Here is a 19,283-nt window from a genome sequence, read left to right on the forward strand (position 1 = left end):
GTTCCTGTCTGGGCATGAATATGTAGTCTAATCTGGAGAACACCTTGTGCGCAGCCGAGTAAAATGAGTACGTAGCAGCATCCGGGTGCAGCAGCCTCCAGACATCAGTTAGACCTATCGTAGAGACCATCTGGGCAAGGGGGGTATGGTTCTCTCGGGCAATTGGCACTCCTGTTCTATCTAAGCCCTTATCCATTACATCATTAAAATCGCCTCCCACTATTTGTAGGGTGTCATCCACCCGCCACAGCAGCTGTCTGTGTGATGCCTGCAGCTCCAGCATGTCTTTTTTGAGGGAAGTAAGTGAGTCCTCTGCTTCCGAGATCCTGGTCTCCGCCGTGCCCACTCGGTCAGATAAATTCCTGAAGTCCTGGCGCAGTAGGAGGACCTCTGACCCCACCTCCCCTATTTTGGTCTCCAGCGCCGCTCTCGAGTTCTGGATGTCCGTTCTCGATGCCTGTATGGCCTCAAGGAGCATGGCAGTGTCGTTGTGGGTCTCCCGGGCCCCAGTGGCTGTTTCCTTCTGAGCCTTTGTGATTGCATAATTGTCTATAGTTTCTTGCCTGGCCGGCCTCGGGCCGGATTTCTTTTGCCCATGATGTCCCCCAAAGACTCGTCCTCGGGCGTGCCCCTCCGCAGCCGATGTGATGGCGGGGGGAGGGGGGAAGAGAGCAGCAGCACCGGTGCCCCGCAGAGCGACTGAAACGGCAGCACCCAGGGGCCCAGGGAGGGCCTCTCCGATGTAGCGGAGTGCGTAGGGTGAAGGCCCTCACCTCACCCCCGGCCCTCTCCACCTCAGTGCCAGTTCTCGGATTTTAGGACCCACCGTCACCCGCGACCCCCCACAGCGGGATGACCGGGACCAGCTTGGTGTCTCAGGGACCCCTCCGGGGCTCAGCCAGGTCCGCCTCCCAATCCGCTCACCAGAGTCTCCCCCCGCGTGTATCCGCCGGGGGCCGGGGGCCGGGGGCCACCGAACAATCGCCGGTATTTGCAGAGGGGGGGGGCGAGAGGGAAAAGCCCGTCAAGCCCTCCCTTGGTCCTTGGTCCTTGGTCGAGCACGGGCCCGCAGCAGTCGGGCTCAATCCACCCGCCTCAGGAAGCTTGTACTTCGGGTCCCACCGGCCCCGGCAGACCCCGCGGGCGAGGGGGGGCAAGGATGGGCACCCACCGCTCACAGGTCGGACGGCCCGTCACTGGATCCCCAGCGTCTCCGCACCGTCACCGGAGCACCGACAGTTACCGGGGCCACACCTCAGGGGCCGCACTCTCCGGACAGCCCATCCGGGAAACAGGAAGCCAAGGGTCGCGGTCCCAGAATCTCCGGATCTCGTCCGATCCCGCGTCAGCGTCCCTCAATGTCGTCCGGGGGGGGCCAATCTCAGCCGGGGGCAGGAGCGAGTCGCGGAGTCCTGCGCATGCACACGGGGGGAGCCAGCACCACCCGCCACTCTCACCGCCACGCCGATGTCTTAGATTTAGGCCTCGGGAGCCCCGGGCGCCGCCATCTTGTATACGGAGAATACCATCTCTCGGGAGGTATTAGAAAAGCAAAATCCTTCCTCTGCGAGCATGCAGGACGGGTCCGATGCTCTCCTCGGGTGCCCCAGACCTTCCGCCGTCTCCCCCGCCGCAGATTTCAGGCTTGTCAGAGTTACTGGATGCATAAACGACGGATTAGGAGCAGTCTTACAGGGAGCTGCGCCGAGGCACGTCTTACCCGGCCATGCAGTTGGCCACGCCCCCTTTCCCTTCCTTTTCTGACCCTCTAAGGTCTCTGAACCTTTTTTATTATTGAATAAATATATTTTGTACTATGCATATTGTTGTTGCACATCATAATTTATATATATTTGTTACAATTTCTATTGTTTTAAATACAATTGTGAGCTGATTATTGCAAGCTCCAAAAATGATGAAATGATTAAGGTTTAAACACAATATTTCTTTAAATGAGTGGTCCAGGATCACTGTTTTTTGTATTAATCGACACCTAGGTCCAAGGACTAGTTTGGGTTACCCCATTGTTTATAATGGTTACCCTAGAAGACATGGCTTATCCAATGAGGGAAAGGCAAGTCAACTGAATACAATTGGCAAGCACATTATAAAGGAAAAAGTCAGTTTCAGTTCGCCTAGTCAGATACCTATTAGTGGGAATGATGTCTTCATGGATTCCTTTAGTACTATTTCCCTGCCTTCAAATGCAACAATTTCAAGGGGAACCCCAGACAGGCAATGGATCAAAACTCAAGGGTCTTTCAATGATACAATTCACATCACTTCAAAGATGAGAAAAGGACTTTCATAGTGGACACAAGAGACAAACCTATCGACAGGCTTTACTTTCATGCCTCAGGTCCAGCATTTTGTAATTACAGTAGATGCCTCCCTAGAAGGTTGGGGATGAAAAGCTCATGAGGACCCATTTCTTATACAGAAATTAAATTAATCTGCAAGATTTGGAAATTAGCAGTAAATGGGAGTCAACTAAGTTTGCATATCAATCTCCTGGAACTCAAAGCTATAACGCTATGTTTTCAAGCGTTCCTCCGGAGAATAAAAGGGTCTGCAGCCCTCTTATGCACAGACAACACCACAACTATGCATTACATCAACAAACAGGATGGCACCAAGTCTCTAGCACTGTCACAAGAGGTCCAAAAATATGGGAATGGCCTATACAACAGCAGATAACACTCGAAGCAGAACATATACCTGGAGGACACAATGGTATGGCAGACAAATTAAGTAGACTGAGGAACAGTTGCCAAGTCAGCACTGGCTCACATAGCTACTTCTCCTATCAGAAAAACATCACATCCAATTACAACCAATTCCTCATCTACTAATTATGAACCAAGGCCAAATACGTCATTTGGATCAAAAATCCTTATACTTGTCAGCTTATTTCCTGAATACATAAATTTGCACATTTAAAGATCCCGAAGGGATGTAAAGAAATGTTAGCCAGAGTTGATAGTACAAACAGAACTTATAGTTTCAAAAGAAAGCATTTTTGTCTCTGTTGTCATAGGTCAATAATACATCTCATAACGTCTACCCCAAAAGAGTACTACCATACATGTTAAATCGGGCGCAGACATGTCTCGCTCATGCTTCTATTAAAATACATTTGGCGGCCATATCCCGTTTCAGATGATCTTCTATGACATACTGACTTATGGTCTAACAGACTCATCATTGGACTTTTTAGAGTTTATCCTCCAATAAATCATTCTCCTCCTCTCTGGCATTGAATACAGTACTCTCACTGTTATGAAAAGCCCGTTTGAACACACTTATTTTTTTTTTTAAATCTGTTTATTGAGTAACATTTTCCTGTTTTTCAACATATTTTTTTTCTTTAAGTTTACATTTTCTTTCGTTGTTGGTTGTTTGTTCGCCATACAGTACAAACAGTTTGCAATCATACAATACAGTGAATATCATTGTGTCGGGCTATATGACACAACATTACATAAAGTTTAAAGTAGCCCAACTGCAGTACAAAAGAGAGAAATCAGTGTACAGTATGTTTCCAACATGTACCAACTTACACAGAGGTGTGTCCTTTAGCTAGAAAATAGGGTAATACACATTGAGGAATCAAAACATTTATGCTTTGGGCACGTATAATTATTACTGTTGGTCCTTCCACAGGCAGCTCCTAATGCGAGTATTGCTCATTTAAAACAGTACACAGAAATCAGCTTTTCTTTAAACATTGAACCCTAAACCTATTAAATCCTAAATTTTATATAGACATCGACGTCTAGTTACTCCAGTGCAATTGGGGGTGCCTCACACACTTCTACGGGCTGTACGTAGTGGTGGTGTGTCAGCAAGAGAGGAAGGGTCTAGCGGGGGACAGGGGGCAGCATGCTAATGAGTAGCGAACTAAAGAGGGCGGTCCCAGTCCCTCTCAGTGATTATCACACCTGGTCTGTAGACCAGGCGTCAGCCGTCCCTGTTGCTTCTTCTGTGTGGGCACCATGTAAGGCAAGGAGGGTAGTGTCCCAATATGTGGCGATGGGATATTTCTACAGCTCATGAGTGCCCTCCCCACGTAAATCCACACTTTCCGCTTGCGCCCAGTTGTTTATTGAGCGCTGCTATGTCACAAGTGTTGGGGGCTTGGGGGATTTCCATCTTCTAGTTACAAGATGCTTCACAACAATGAACCCCAAGTCTAGAAAATGGGAGGTGACTCTATGTTTTTTGCTTCTGCGACATAAGCCAAGCAGGCATGTTTCCCAATGATGTAGGTCTGGGCACTCAGTGCAATCAGATAAAGCTGTTGTGACGCCGCTCCAGTATGTGTGTAGCAACGGGCAAGCCCATACCATGTGTAATAAAGTTTGCATCAGCACATAGGCAACATGGGCATGTAGCATCTGTTCTGTGATAGTACCTATTGATATTATTAGGAGTAAGATAAGCCCTATGTATTATGTAAAAATTTATATGTTTGAAGCAAGCATTGCGTGGGACATACCGTGGGCCCCCAGAAGTGAAGTCAATTCCCTGTGAGTGCAGGGGAAGGATAGATCTGCTTCCCATTGCTGTTGCAACTGGTGGAGATCAGGGGCGGTGTGTAAGCACAGAGAGTCAGTGAACCAGTGTGTGAGGTGTCTGCCACTCCCCATCACCTGTAAATATTGTTCTATGAGGTGTATTGGTTGTTCCAGGCTCGTTTTCCCCCAGTGATGTCGTAGCATGACTATCAATGACTGGTGAAGTAGGAAATGACTCAGATGTAATCCATCGTCAGTCATCGGTGTCTCATTTGTTGCCAATGTACCATCCCTATAGAGTTCGCCTAGGGTATCTATGCCTGCTGTGTGCCATACCGCTGATTCTGTTGATATTGTTTGACACGCATCCCTGGGAGTGCCCAGTAGTCCCAGTCCTGGAGCCTAAGGGATGACATGTCTAGTGACGCGTAAGCACCTGCAGTATAGAATCTACGTCCCACCTGTAATAATAGGGGCTCCGTCGGCTGTGCTTTCTAGCAAGGGTGGAATCGTTGCGTTATTTCAAACAAGGACCATCCAGGTCTGGTCCTGGCTGAGTTAAATGATTATCGCCCCTATAGCCAACGCACAATCCTCTGCATTTGAGCTGCTAAATAATAGAGACATCACTGTCTCGTGCCTCTATGTATGGGGATATCTGCAGAAGTAAGGGATCCGATTTTGACTCTAATCAGCGGGTTAGCGTATAACAGCCTTAGCAGTCCAAAGAATTGAGTGCCAAAACCGTTTTGGGTTAATGCAGCGAATAGATAATCCCACTCTAAGGAGTAAAAGGCCTTGTCGAGGTCCAACACCAGGCATCCAGCTCGAGGCCAGGCAGTGGAGGTGTATTTCAGGATTCTAAAAAAAAGGCGCAAATTCAACAAAGTGTTGCGGGTGGGCACAAATCCATTCTGATTGGGATGGAACAAGTGAGCCAATCGTTCGGCAAGAATTTTTGCTAATACCTTATAGTCCGTATTGAGCAACGCTAGCAGGTGATCAGAACCAGCAAGTTCAGGGTTCTTGTTGGGTTTGGGTATTACAGTAGCTGCTCTCTGGGAATCCGAGAGCGTGCCCAAGGAAAAGGCATCGTCATATATACTTAACAGGTGTGGGTAAAGTTGTGCACTATATGTCTTGTCAAATTCAGATGGCAGTCTGTCAGGTCCTGGAGTTTTACCATGGACTAATGCTTTGATGGCGTTACGGACTTCAGTCAAAGTGATAGGCTCATCTGGTTCCAGTTGCACAGCTTCAGGGGAACTGGGTAAGTTAATGTCAGCGAAAAATGATCTGTATTTGTCAGGGTGTCAGTCAGTGTTCGATTGATAAACTTTAGTGTAGTGGTTGGTCAGTTCACCATGTATGTCGATTTGGATATAAAGTAGGTAACCCCTACTTGAGCGTAGTGCTGGGATGGGTCGGTGTGGCTGGTCTTGACGGATCAGCCATACCAGCAAACTCCCTGCTTTATCTGACGTAGCAAGTGTGCGTGCTGAGTGTACAACATAATTGAGGGAGGATCACTGCAACAATTGCTGATCGATTGTGCTTGCTTAGCGTACCAAGCCAGTGGCGAGCTCACCGGTCCATGAGCGACCCGCGGAGTAAGCGCCTCGCGGCAGCCCATGTTGAGCGCCGTTTATTGGCTAATTCACTTCTCGCCTACCTCGCCTCAAACAGCCCAATTCGGAGCAAAACAGCCCCAGTGCTGCTTCACGTGCTGTAGTATTGCAGCATCACCTCTCTGTGAGCGTCCCCCTTAGTCTAACCCCCTAGAAACCACAGTTGTGCGCGGTGAATGTCTTCAGATCCCCAATTCACCCAAGGAGGAGAGGCATATTTCTCAGTGCTTTATGGTATTTGGAATATGGGCTCAGGTCCAGTACATTCGTAGCACTTCATACAAATGTAAATGCCTCCCAGTCTTCTGGGGGCCGATGTGCCTGTTTCCCGCTGCGTCGCAGTACACTTCCCTGTTGTGTGGCATGTCGTCTCCGTTGTTCTTGTCACGGAGGCACTCAGTCCCGAGTCCCTCCCAGTCCTTCTCCAGCCTGACCCCGATGGCTCATCATCCACAACCGTTTCTTCGTGCCTCGGGTTCACAAACTCTGGACGACCATGATGGCGTCCAGGCGCTTGTTTCTGCTCACCTAAAAGGGGCCTTCATGATCATCAGCTGCCCCTCTATGATCTTAGGTCAACCTTCTCCCTACCAAGAAGTCCACCGCTATTCTGAAGTTGGGATTGTTGGTCTGGTCTGAAGTTGGGGTTGTACCAAAGCCTGACTTGGCCCAGCCTGACCCTAAAATGGCATCCATGCATGAGGTGTCTCGATCAGTGCTCTTGACTGTCCCTGCCTGACCCTATAATAGTGTCCATGAAAGAGGTGACTCGATCAGTGCACTTGACTGTCTCGGCCTGCCCCACCGTTACCATCCAAAGCCATCCATTTTCTGGGTCCCTGCTCACATCATAGGAGCTTTAATTTTCTCCCCTGAACAACGGCCGACCCAATCACTGCCGATCGAGTACTGCGGCCCTGCTCTCCTACTCGGAGCTTCTGCTGTCTGTTCTCCGGAGTCTTGGAGTCCCCGGGATATGTGCCCTCTCCTTCTAGTACTTCTACTTGCTACCCTAGTGGCGCCATCCCCCTAACCCCCTCTCACTCTCCAACTATGGCTACCATTCGAGCTAAGTCTGGTGTCAATTGTTTCACGATCATCTATCCTCCTAATTTGTCCATTGCTTCAGTTAAACGCTTCAAACATAGCACCCTTGTACAATTTCCTGATTCCCTCTTTGTTGACCAATTCCATAGTGGTTGTCATGGGAGGCTCAAAACTGACCTCATTTTCTTCACTCACGACATCCCGTCCTGGTCCACCAGCTTCTTTAACTCCCTCAGCGCCACTGCCTCCTCCTCTATCCCGCATGGACAACAGCTAAAAATCTCCCCTCCTCTGTTTTAATGGCTCACTCACTATCTCACTCTAGAACAATGGTACTGTCCTGATTCAAGGAAAAGACACCTATCTCTCTCTCTTTGACCTTCTCTTCTCCCCACCCCTGCGTCCGTGATCTCCCTAGATTCTTCCCCTAACTACTCCTTTCACTCCCTATCTCCTCCCCAGCCCCACTTTTCTCCAAAAGGCGCTCTATCGGGAGGCCTCCCCACTAGCCGTCCCTCTGCCCTGCATCTCCCCTGCCCCCTCTTCTCACAATATTCCCCCTTCTAATTGGGACTCTACCCTCAATACATCAGCCCAACCTATGACTAACACTCTCCATTTCCACTCTGCACCATCTTTGAATGCCGTAATAACCTTTATCCCCGCCACCTGTCCACCACCCCCTTTTTAAATCCTTTTTTTCAAAAGCTTGATTTCCCAGTCTACTCGTTGTACCTTCCCCCTTTGGCCCTCCCTATTCCTCTTCCCATTCCGCTCTCCCCCTCTCCTTGTATCCTGAATCCTGCCCAAACCCCATTCTTCTCACCACACCCTCCCTTCTCTCCATCTTTGCTGTTCAACCCTGTACCCTCCTCTGTCAATCTCTTCCTTGTCCCTCCCGCAGGCCTTGTAGAACCTTCCGCTCCCTGCAATTACCCACTAAGTCATTCCCCCGCCAGCCCCATACATTCACCCCACTTAGTCCACTGGACCTCTCCAGCTCCTTCTCCTTTCTTTTTCCCAAACCTCTTTCCATTCCAGGTCTCCCCTCCTTCACCTTTCCGCGTACCACCCTCCCTCCATCGTTCACACCTGTCTCCTTCGAAAAGTTAACTCTACTCCTCTCCTCAGTTCAACAACTACAATGATAACTCTCCTTCTACATTAGTTACACCGACTACTTCCTGCAACCTCCATCTAGCTCAGCCTTTCTCTCAGGACTCCCCTCTTTCCCCTCCCCGCAGTCCACCCTCCCTCCACTTTCCACACCCATCTCCTCCTAAATTTGAACTCAGTTCTTCCCCTCTTCTCAACAGCTTCAAAGATAACTCTCTTTCCACCTCTGTGGCACCGAGTACTTCTTTCAACCACCATCTACCTCTACCTTTCAGTCCCTCACCCCATTTCTCCTTCCTTACACCCACCTCTCTCTACCCACCCTTGCCAACTGCACTTCCTCCGGAACCCATCGATCCTCCCAACTTTCCGTGCTCAGCCCTATTCTCTTTAGAAAATAAACTAGGATTCCTCATCTCCTCTATCTCCCAGCTTGAATCCTCCATCTCTCTACTTAGTACTAAAATGTCCACCCTTCCCAACTACCTCTTTCCCCTAGCTTCCCCAAACTCCAGAGGAATACCTTGCTCCCTCGCCCCAAAAAAGCTACCCTTAATCTATCATCTGCAGACATTACTAATTTAATAGCTAGTTACAAGACGTCTAACGCCAGCCCTCGTCCCCTCACCGCTCCTACTTCGTCTACTCTGCACAACATCCCAACTATATCCTCTGCCAGAACTAAACATCTGCCTTATTCTATCCGGGCACCCTCATTCAGTAACATTATCCCTATTACCCCTATTAGCCCAGTTGCCCCCTCCACCACACAGTCCTGTCAGAGTTGCGCTGCCTGCTACACAACTGCAGATCTGCAGTCAAACACAAGCTCGAAATTTCTGACACCATCACTCATCACAATCTTGAAATTCTTTTCCTCACTGAAACCTGGTTTAACGACATCTCTCATACTATCTTTGATCTTCTACTACCCACTGACTACTCCATCTTCAGAAATGATAGAACAGATAAAGTAGGGGGAGAAATTGCAGTCATCTTCAGAAACTCCCTTCAATTCAAGGTTCTTCCCAACAGTTCATCACATACATTTGAATCCCTCACTCTGGAGCTTCAAGTGCAACATTGCCCCCTTTTCAGATTTCATGCCATCTACCACCCGCCCGGTGACTGCTCCTCTTTCTTGGAGGAACTCACTAACTTCGCTAGCGACCAATACGCCCAAAGTGACAAACAGATTTTTCTGGGAGACTTTAATCTCCACTGGGACTCACTGGAAGACTCAGCTACCAATAGGCTTGCCACTTTTCTCTCAGCTAATGATCTTATCCAACAATGCATGGATTCAACACATTTGAAGGGATCAATTCTTGACCTTATTATCTCCAAAGCTGATATGCTAACTATTGATGTCCCTATTCCAGTAGACTGGTCCAACCACTTCCTCATCCCCTTATCTCTTCACTTTTCTCCTTCTGTAACTCTTGGCCAACCTAAAAGGACTACTTCCTGGTTCCGTAACACCAAAAATATTGACCTTGACATTCTGTGCGATTCTGCCATGATATCACCTCCAACACTAGACTCTAATCTGGATGTCAACGTTCTTTACCTCCCAATTCCTTTCCAGCCTCTCAGCCGAAATTGATATGGTTGCTTCCCTTCAAAGCAAAAAGAAAAGGCCTATTCCCTCTGCTCCATAGTTCAGTAAATCTCTTTATGCAGAAAGGAAGAACCTGAGACTCCTGGAGAAACACTGGAGACAAGCACCATTCCACCACTAATCTCTCTATTCTGCGCTCAGCAAGATCAAAATACCACAAGCACCTCTTCCAGGAAAAAGCCTCTCACTTCAGAAACCTCCTCGACTCAGCTAAAAAGAGACCGAAAACACTACTTGCCCTCCTCAAAAATTCAAATGAGTCTCCCTCAACCTTCAAGCCTGACGATCCTCCAAAGAAAGCACAGAGTCCCCTTTATTCTTTGATGCCAAAGTGAAATCACTGGTGGATCAGGTTACTCATCCTACCCCCCTAGGAGAGCTCAAATCCTTAGTCACTTGGCAGCACTTTGACGTAATCTCTGAAGATGCCCTCCTTAAATGCATTCTTGAAACAAAACCCTCTAATCATTCTTCCGACCCCGTCCCGAGTAACATCGCCATTGACTTCTGCACCCATACTCTTTCCTATTGGCCAATCTGATTAACCTCTTCCTCAGCCAAGGCTCCCTTCCAGTGGCCTTTAAAACAGGACATGTTACCCCTCTTTTAAAAAAACACTCTGCTGATGCGAATGACCTCAACAACTTCTGCCCCCTCACCAACCTCCCCTTTCTTGCGAAAATCACGGAAAGATGTGTAGCGAAACAACTATCCTTACATATTAAGAACAACCTTCTCGATGAATTCCAATCTGGTTTCATGCAAGACTGCAGCACCGAAACAGCCGTGCTGCAAGTGATCGATGATGCCCTGCGTGTACTGAACTCAGGGGAGTCTTGTCTTCTGATTCTTCTTGACCTTTTTGCAGCCTTTGATACTGTTAATCACAAAACTCTTCTAAACACTTCAAAACAGAGAATGGGCTTGGAAGGCACAGTGCTTAAATGGTTTGCTTTATTCCTCTCAGACAGATCCCAAGTGATTTAAAATTGCGACCAGCCTCTCGTCTTCAATGGCGGTAGGTCAAGGCATCCCTCAAGGATCTATCCTCGCACCCACTCTTTTCAATCTTTACTTGGAACCATTAAGCAATCTCCTAAAAAAATCTGGGATACTCTATCACCTCTATACCGAAGACACCCAAATCTACCTTAAGGTGTCTTACTCACACGACATCTCAATCCTCACCTCTACTCTCTACTCTTTTCAAAACTGGATGTTAGCTCATCAACTCATTCTGAATCCTTCCAAAACGGAATTCCTCCTCCTCTCTACCTCTTTCTCCCCGCCTCCTGTTCAATCTTGGATGAATAACCTGAACTTACTGAATAACAAACCTATCGTTTTTGACAGCGCTAAATCCCTTGGTGGCATTCTCGACAAAAAGCTCAATCTGCACTCTCACATCAATTCCATTGCAAAGAATGCACGCTACCAACTGCGCCTTCTCTGGGGGACGTTTCCTTCCTGAACAAGACCTAAAAACCTTGGTCCAGTCTCTGGTCCTCTCTAGATTGGACTATTACAACTCTCTGCTTACTGGCCTCCCCAAATCTCACCTTTCCCCTCTCAAATCGATACTCCACTCAGCGGCTCGTTTTGTATTGAGGCCAAAAGAAGGGACCACATCACACCGATCCTTTTCTCTCTTTGATGGCTTCCCTTTGAAGCAAGATCAATATACAAACTTGCCTGCATCACCCACAAAGCCCCGCACACTTCCTCCCCTCGATACCTGGCAAATAAACTTAAAATCTCTGGAGGCTCTAGACCTTTTCGTAATGCCGAAAAATGTCTGTTTGTGCCCCCCATATTCAAAAAGGAAAGATCAATGGCTCAATCCTTCTCAGACAGTGCGGTCAGAATCTGGAACTCGCTTCCTCCACTACTCCATACCACCACCTCTATCTGGACTTTCAAAACCAACCTCAAATCCCTTCTCTTCCAAAGACACTTCCAAAATTAATGATTCCCTGTTCATGCCCCTCAAGGAAGTTCTTACAATGTTGTAAATTTGTAATCTATGCCTGTACGTTCCGAATCCTAGTGTGCCTTTTGACCTTTGTGTGACTGCCATCTACTGTCTACTGTTATTTTACTTTTTCTTCTTCCTTGTTGTATTTTGTAACTTCTAAGTATGTAAATTTCCTCATGTAATGGTCTTGGTTCTAATGTAAAGCGCTCTGACACCTTTGGGTAAAGTCTGCGCCATATAAAAATGCATTAAATAAATGTAGTCGTCCAGAGGTTGCAGCCCCAGGCTGGCGCTAATGCCTGCATTCTCCGCCCTCCACTGGTGAAAGGGCTTCCTCCGCGGCGTCTCTTTCACAAGGGCGACTAGTCTGGGCCCACACCTCCGGTCTCTGGTTTACGTCTCTGCAGGTTTCTCCAAAGCCTGCAGAGAAGGTCCGGAGTATGTGAAAGGCAGCAATGGGCTACGAAGGCTCATTTATGAGCGCTTACATCGGGTTCCCGACAGAAGAAATGTTAATTAAGCCAGGCGATCTGCAGAGCTCGCTTAGATTGCGTCCACCATACTGGCTGCCTTAGCCATGCCCCCATTGAACCTATTCATAAGGCAGAAACATTTCTTTCTTGGAAAATAGCGCTTTTATTAGGACTAACAGCGGCAAGGAGAGTAAGGGAAATACAAGCGTTCACCATTCAAGAACCTTTTATGCGGATGTATGACGTTACGACGCATACTTTTACAACAACTTCCTTTACAATGCAATTTTTACAACGCAGGATCTTTTACAACAAATACTTTTACAACGCATGATATTACATCGCAGATGCCTTTACAACTCACACCATTACAACGTAAGTATAGGTAAGTATATAATTTAAAAAAAAAATGTAAATAATTAAAATAAATAAAATTTTATTTAATATAATTTTTACTTTACTTTACGTTTCTTTTTTTTATAAATATATATATTTTTGTATTTAATAATTTTGGTGTTTTATAATAATGGGTGTAATAGTAGGGTAAGTGTTGGATAGTGTAGGGGTAAAAATTGCTATTCTAACTCCAGGGGGGTGAAATAGTAGGGTAAGTGCTGGATAGTGTAGGGGTAAAAATTACTATTCTAACTCCAGGGGGTGAAATAGTAGGGTAAGTGTTGGATAGTGTAGGGGTAAACATTACTATTCTAACTCCAGGGGGGTGAAATAGTAGGGTAAGTGTTGGATAGTGTAGGGGTAAAAATTACTATTCTAACTCCAGGGGTGTGAAATAGTAGAGTAAGTGCTGGATAGTGTAGGGGTAAAAATTACTATTCTAACTCCAGGGGGGTGAAATAGTAGGGTAAGTGTTGGATAGTGTAGGGGTAAAAATTACTATTCTAACTCCAGGGGGGGTGAAATAGTAGGGTAAGTGTTGGATAGTGTAGGGGTAAAAATTACTATTCTAACTCCAGGGGGGTGAAATAGTAGGGTAAGTGCTGGATAGTGTAGGGGTAAAAATGACTATTCTAACTCCAGGGGGGTGAAATAGTAGGGTAAGTGTTGGATAGTGTAGGGGTAAAAATTACTATTCTAACTCCAGGGGGTTGAAATAGTAGGGTAAGTGCTGGATAGTGTAGGGGTAAAAATAATAATTAATAATAGAATTATTTAAATATTTTTTTAAATAAATAATATTTTATTTCTAAATATATTAATTAATTAATATATATATTTTTTTAAATAAAATGTTTAATATAATTATATACTTACCAATACTTACGTTGTAATGGCATGCGTTGTAAAGGCATCTGCGATGTAAAAACATGCGTTGTAAAGGTAGTTCGTTGTAATGGATCCTGCGTTGTAAAAATTGCGTTGTAAAGGAAGTCGTTGTAAAAGTTGCGTTGAAACGGTTGTATACCCTTTTATGCATTTCAGGAGTGATTGAGTAAAAGAACAAATCCAAAATTCCTTCCAAAGGTGCCATCAGAATTAAATTTAAATGAACCGATCGTTTTGAATCCATTCTTCCCAAACGATGTAGTGGAAAGGACAGTGCTCTGCGGTTACTTGTCCTGTAAGTATGACGGACCCAGATTTCATCAGTAATTCTGTCTTGAAGCTTCGATTGCACTTATTAGCACTTAATGCGGACACCATGCACTACGGTCACCTGTCCCGTAAGCGTGGCGAACCCAGATTGCATCCGAAATGTTGTCTTTCTGCCACCAGTGCGCTTTTAGATCTCGCGCTGGGAGCTTGTGTAACAGTCTCGTCAACCCATTTCATGGCTTGGCCCATAACGCCCCACGTAGCTCTAGCCTACACAATAGCCTTATGGGAGGTACCCTGCTTAAACACACAGCAGGCACCCCTAATGACAGTCTTGCTCCAGCATCTGATTCTACCCCATAAGGTCAGCTGCATATCTGTAGACCTTTTGGGCCGTGTGTTAGTTTCACTGCAGGTCTCTGAACTGCACATGGTTCAACTTTTCAGAACCACGTGAGACACACTGGTTTGTAAGGTGTCCTTGTGTTCAGATGTGGACCTGGTTGGGTGGCCACGCAACTGGCATGCGGTTTGACGTTGGACCAGAGATGTGTAGGACTCATAAGTCCCCGATGGTGGGGACAGATATACACACAGACAAAATCCCACATAAAAAGGATTGCACAGTAAAAGGTGTTTAACACAATCCCACCGGTCTCATGTAGACCAAACCCTAAATCATGTTTTTTCTAAAAAGGAGAGGCCAGAATTCTTTTTTTCCTCCAAATATTTATTGGTTTTGATGATATAAAAATTCATTATATTGTATGCACGTTAGTAGACACTGTGCTCTAAGTTCTCTACAGTTGGGCACATTGAGACGGTTCAAAAGCATGGAGAGTTTGTTTGGTATATCGCATTTTAGGTAAGCGTAACTTATACCAAGTAAATTGAGCACAGCCTGTGTAATGTCTTTGCATTTTTTTGAATGATGTTTAATTTTTACACAGTAGATGAAACCCTTTGAAGTGAATTGGGTCGTTGAACACCTGACTGCCCAGTTCCTGTGGTGGCCAGTATATTTACATTATTTTCACGTATGCAGAGTGACTAGCAATCAATCAATCAAGGAATTTGTAGAGCGCGCTACTCACCCGTTAGGGTCTCAAGGCGCTGGGGGTGGGGGTGGTTGCTACTGCTCGAACGGCCAGGTCTTGAGTTGTTTCCTGAGGCGAGGTGGTCCTGTGTCAGCCGGAGGTGGGTGGGGAGGGAGTTCCAGGTCTTGGCTGCCAGGTAGGAGAAGGATCTTCCACCGGCGGTGGCTTTGCGGATGCGTGGGACGGTGGCTGGGACGGTGGTAGGGCGAGGCTGGCGGAGCTGGCGGGTTGGTGTGTGAAAGGCGAGGCGGTTGTTGAGGTTCATGGGGCCCGCGTCGTGGAGAGACTTGTGTGCGTGGGTGAGGAGTCGGAATGTGATTCTCTTGCTGACAGGGAGCCAGTGCAGATTCTTCAGATGGGAAGAAAGGTGTGGCTGTGGCGGGGGATGTCCAGGATGAGTCTTGCCGAGGCGTTCTGTATGCGCTGTAGTCGTTTCTGGAGCTTGTCTGTGGTTCCGGCGTAGAGGGTGTTTCCGTAGTCTAGACGGCTGGTGACGAGGGCCTGGGTGACCGTCTTCCTGGTTGCGGTGGGGATCCATCGGAAGATTTTTCGGAGCATGCGCAGGGTGTTGAAGCAGGACAAAGAGACGGCGTTGACTTGCTTGGTCATCGTGAGGGAGGAGTCCAGGATGAATCCCAGGTTGCGAGCGTGGTCTGTGGGTTTGGGGGCGGTGCCCAGGGCAGGAGGCCACCAGGAGTCATTTCAGGCCGAGGGGGACGGTCCCAGGATGAGGACTTCCGTCTTGTCTGAGTTCAGTTTAGGGTCCTGATGAATGCCCTGACCTTTCTCTAGGGATGTATTGGCCTAATCCCTAATCCTCTTGCTTTTTAACTGTATCCCTGTGACCTCCCAATAAAGATTTAGTGGATGCAGAAAGACACTTTTTAATCACTCGCAAACTTTATGCACTCAGCTCCTCCCCTCGGGGAATTGTAGCTCACACCTTGGTGTGAGGAGGGAAACCCATATGATGAAGCATGTCACCCAACGGTGAGTGAGGGTTCTTGTCCTAAAGGGATTTTCTCCCCTTCTTCTGACATTACACGATTCCTACCGTCTTTCCTCCTGTCTCTCACATACAGCCGGATGTACTCTGTGTGATAACTAGAGTTCTATTGAGGGATTAGTACTCCCTGGCTTTTTCTATGATCCCATCTGATCCTAAGTGTGCTTACGGAAATTTTAAAAAGCACATTGACTGACTTACAAACATTTAACATTTTGTCAGCACCACTGAAGCAGACTAATAAAAATAAACCGCAAAGTACAGTATAAAAGATAGCAACAACTTTATTAAGCTACCAAAACTGGAGAACCAAGGTTACAGGCAAGTAACTTATTTCCTTCTTGGTTTTACAAAGCTGATATAGTGCACATTGTTTTATAGTGCATTTGGTTGTCTCCATTGAATCAGACTAGATAAAGCAGGTGAAAGAAACTATTCCTGTAAGATAAACCTGCTTCCAGGGACTGATCAAAACAAAAATAAATAAAATATAGAATCTGACTTCTACAAATGGAATGTACCTTTCCTTAAATCTAAGGATTTACATACTTAGTTCATGCTTATATAAATATGTGTATTGAAGGTAGAGTATTGACCTATCCCTTGCCAAGTTATGTTATTACTCACCAATCCTACTTGGTTGATAATCTTTGATAAATTGTGTAACATTCATTTGATTAAATATCTGAACCTCTCACAACTTCTTACACCACAAGCCACCATATTGTGTTCTTCCCCCATTTCCAAGCTGTCCTGCAGAAGCAGGCCAAATAATCTCATGCAAACTTGACCCCTTTACGTTTGCAGGGTCTGGATTTCGAGGGGAAGAAACAGCATGTGCTTTACATCATAGCCCAGAACGAGGTCCCCTTTGTTCCTGGTTTGCAGACCTCCACTGCCACGGTCACTGTGAATGTACATGACTCTAACGAGGCACCAGTCTTTGACCTATCTATCTTAAATGTGGAAGTCTATGAAGATTTGAAATTTGGCCAGAAGATAGCCACTATTAAAGCACAGGACCCGGACACAAAGCAAAACCAGAAAATACGGTAAGACACCCATAAAGTAACTTTGTCTCCTGGTGCAATGAATTGCACAATAGAAACATTCTAAAATGTGTTTATTGTCCCTTGTGAACAATCATTTGTTTTCTGGGAGTTGATCAGTTCTAAGGATAATGAGATTTCTTCTTCCTGTGGTAGTACAGCACTTCATGAAGGTAAGCAAAGTGTCTGTCTGGTTTATGGATATCACTTGTCAACAGATATATTATTTGGTTAAAATGTTTACATTCTTATTCAATAAGGATGATGTTATACCACTATATCAAGGTCAAAATATCAAGCTGCAAAAAAATCACATCCACTATATCATCAAGATAGGTTGATGTTGAGTTAAGAATAGTAAATCCATACATTTCTGTTTATACTTAACAAGATAGTTGAGGAGTAGTTTCCTCTGGCTACCATACTCCACTCAGTGAGTGACATTGGTATTGCAGGAGGCTCTGGTCCTGCACCCTTGCTCTACTCCTTCCCACACACACCCTTTAGGAGCTAGAATATGCCCAGAAATGTAACAAAACGCGCAAGCGTGGTAACATCCTTGGCTGAAATTATGGGCAACCTAGCCTCTGTTGATATATGATGAGTAATGGAGCTCACTGACCGAGTACCCCTGACACTCAATTATACATAACACATATTGTAGACTGGACCACTACAAGAAAGGGGCAGAGGGTCACCTCCCGATTAATTGACCAAGGGCTACTGACAGCTAAACGTCTAATCACCAGGCGATGGAAGTCGACTGAGCTCCCCCTTCATTAGCATGAAGGGCTAGTGCCACGGAGGTGAAGGTTGAGTGCCAAGGGGGCGAGTAGTGAATGCCAGGTGGGACATGGGTGAGTGTCAGGGAGGTGAAGGATATGTGCCAGGGAGAGGAAGTATGAGTACCAAGAGGGTCGAGGGTGAGTGTCACAGAGAGTCAATGCTGAGTTCCAGAGAGGGAGAAGGGTGAGTGCCGGGTGCGTGGGGTGACTGCCAGGCCTAAGGTGTGAAGGATGAGTGCCAGGGAGATGAGGGGTGAGTGACAGACTGCAAACAGTAGTGAGCTGGGGTCTAGAAGCAGGTGCAGAGATCATCACCCGGTGTGTGCCAGGCTGGGAAGCACCAGTGCCAGGCCAGACTTGGGTGGATGCAAGAACCTCAAGTTCAAGTTCAAGAATTTGTATAGCGCACTACTCACCCAGAGGGTCTCAAGGCGCTTGAGGGAGGGTGGGTGCATTACTTATCGAATAGCCAGGTTTTAAGCTGCTTTCTGAAGGAGAAGTGGTTCTGTGTAAGGCGGAGGTGATTGGGGAGGGAATTCCAGGTTTTGGCCGCTAAGTAAGAGAAGGATCTTCCTCCCATGGTGGATCTGTGGATGCGCGGAATTGCGGCGAGGGCTTGATTGGATGATCGTAGTTGGCGGGTGGGTGTGTAGAAGGACAGTCTTGTGTTGAGGCATTTGGGTCCTAGGTCGTAGAGGGCCTTGTGTGCGTGGGTGAGGAGACGGAACGTTATTCTCTTGTTGACGGGGAGCCAGTGGAGGTCTTTCAGATGATCGGAAATGTGAGCTTGACGGGGGATGTCCAGTATGAGTCTGGCTGAGGCATTTTGGATGCGTTGCAGTTTTTTCTGTAGTTTGGCTGTGGTTCCGTCGTAAAGGGTATTTCCATAATCCAATCGGCTAGTGACCAGTGCGTGGGTGACTGTCTTTCTTGTTTCAGTGGGGATACAACGGAATTTTTTTTTGAGCAAGCGTAGGATGTTGAAGCATGAAGATGAGACGGCGTTGACTTGTCTGGTCATCGAGAGGGAGGAGTCTAGGATGAAACCTAGTTACGTGCGTGGTCTGTAGGTATGGGTGCTGTACCCAGGGCCGGTGGCCACCATGAGTCGTCCCAGGAAGAGGGGGATGGTCCTAAAATGAGGACTTCCGTTTTGTCCGAGTTTAGTTTTAAACAGCTGTTCTTCATCCATTCAGCTACTTCTTTCATTCCTTCGTGTAGATTGGTTTTGGCGGTGTTTGGGTCTTTTGTGAGGGAGAGGATCAGCTGGGTGTCGTCTGCGTAGGAGATGATGTTGAGGTTGTGTTGTCGCGCGATGGATGCGAGGGGACTCATGTAAACGTTGAAGAGGGTGGGACTGAGAGATGATCCTTGTGGTACGCCGCAGATGACTTCGGTGGCCTCTGCTCTGAAAG

General features: G+C 46.7%; 1 protein-coding gene across 5 annotated transcripts in view; it reads left to right on the forward strand.

The window, feature by feature from the left end:
- Nucleotides 1-19,283, forward strand: part of LOC144799661 (blastomere cadherin-like) — a 717,354-nt gene that overhangs the window by 584,914 nt on the left and 113,157 nt on the right. For all 5 annotated transcript variants that reach the window (XM_078671127.1, XM_078671126.1, XM_078671124.1 and 2 more), the window contains one exon: nt 16,842-17,086. In XM_078671127.1, the coding sequence (XP_078527253.1) occupies nt 16,842-17,086 (245 nt within the window). The remainder of the gene's footprint in view (nt 1-16,841; nt 17,087-19,283) is intronic.

Source organism: Lissotriton helveticus, chromosome 12 (genome assembly GCF_964261635.1).
Source record: "Lissotriton helveticus chromosome 12, aLisHel1.1, whole genome shotgun sequence".
In the NCBI taxonomy this organism is placed as follows: Eukaryota; Metazoa; Chordata; class Amphibia; order Caudata; family Salamandridae; genus Lissotriton; species Lissotriton helveticus.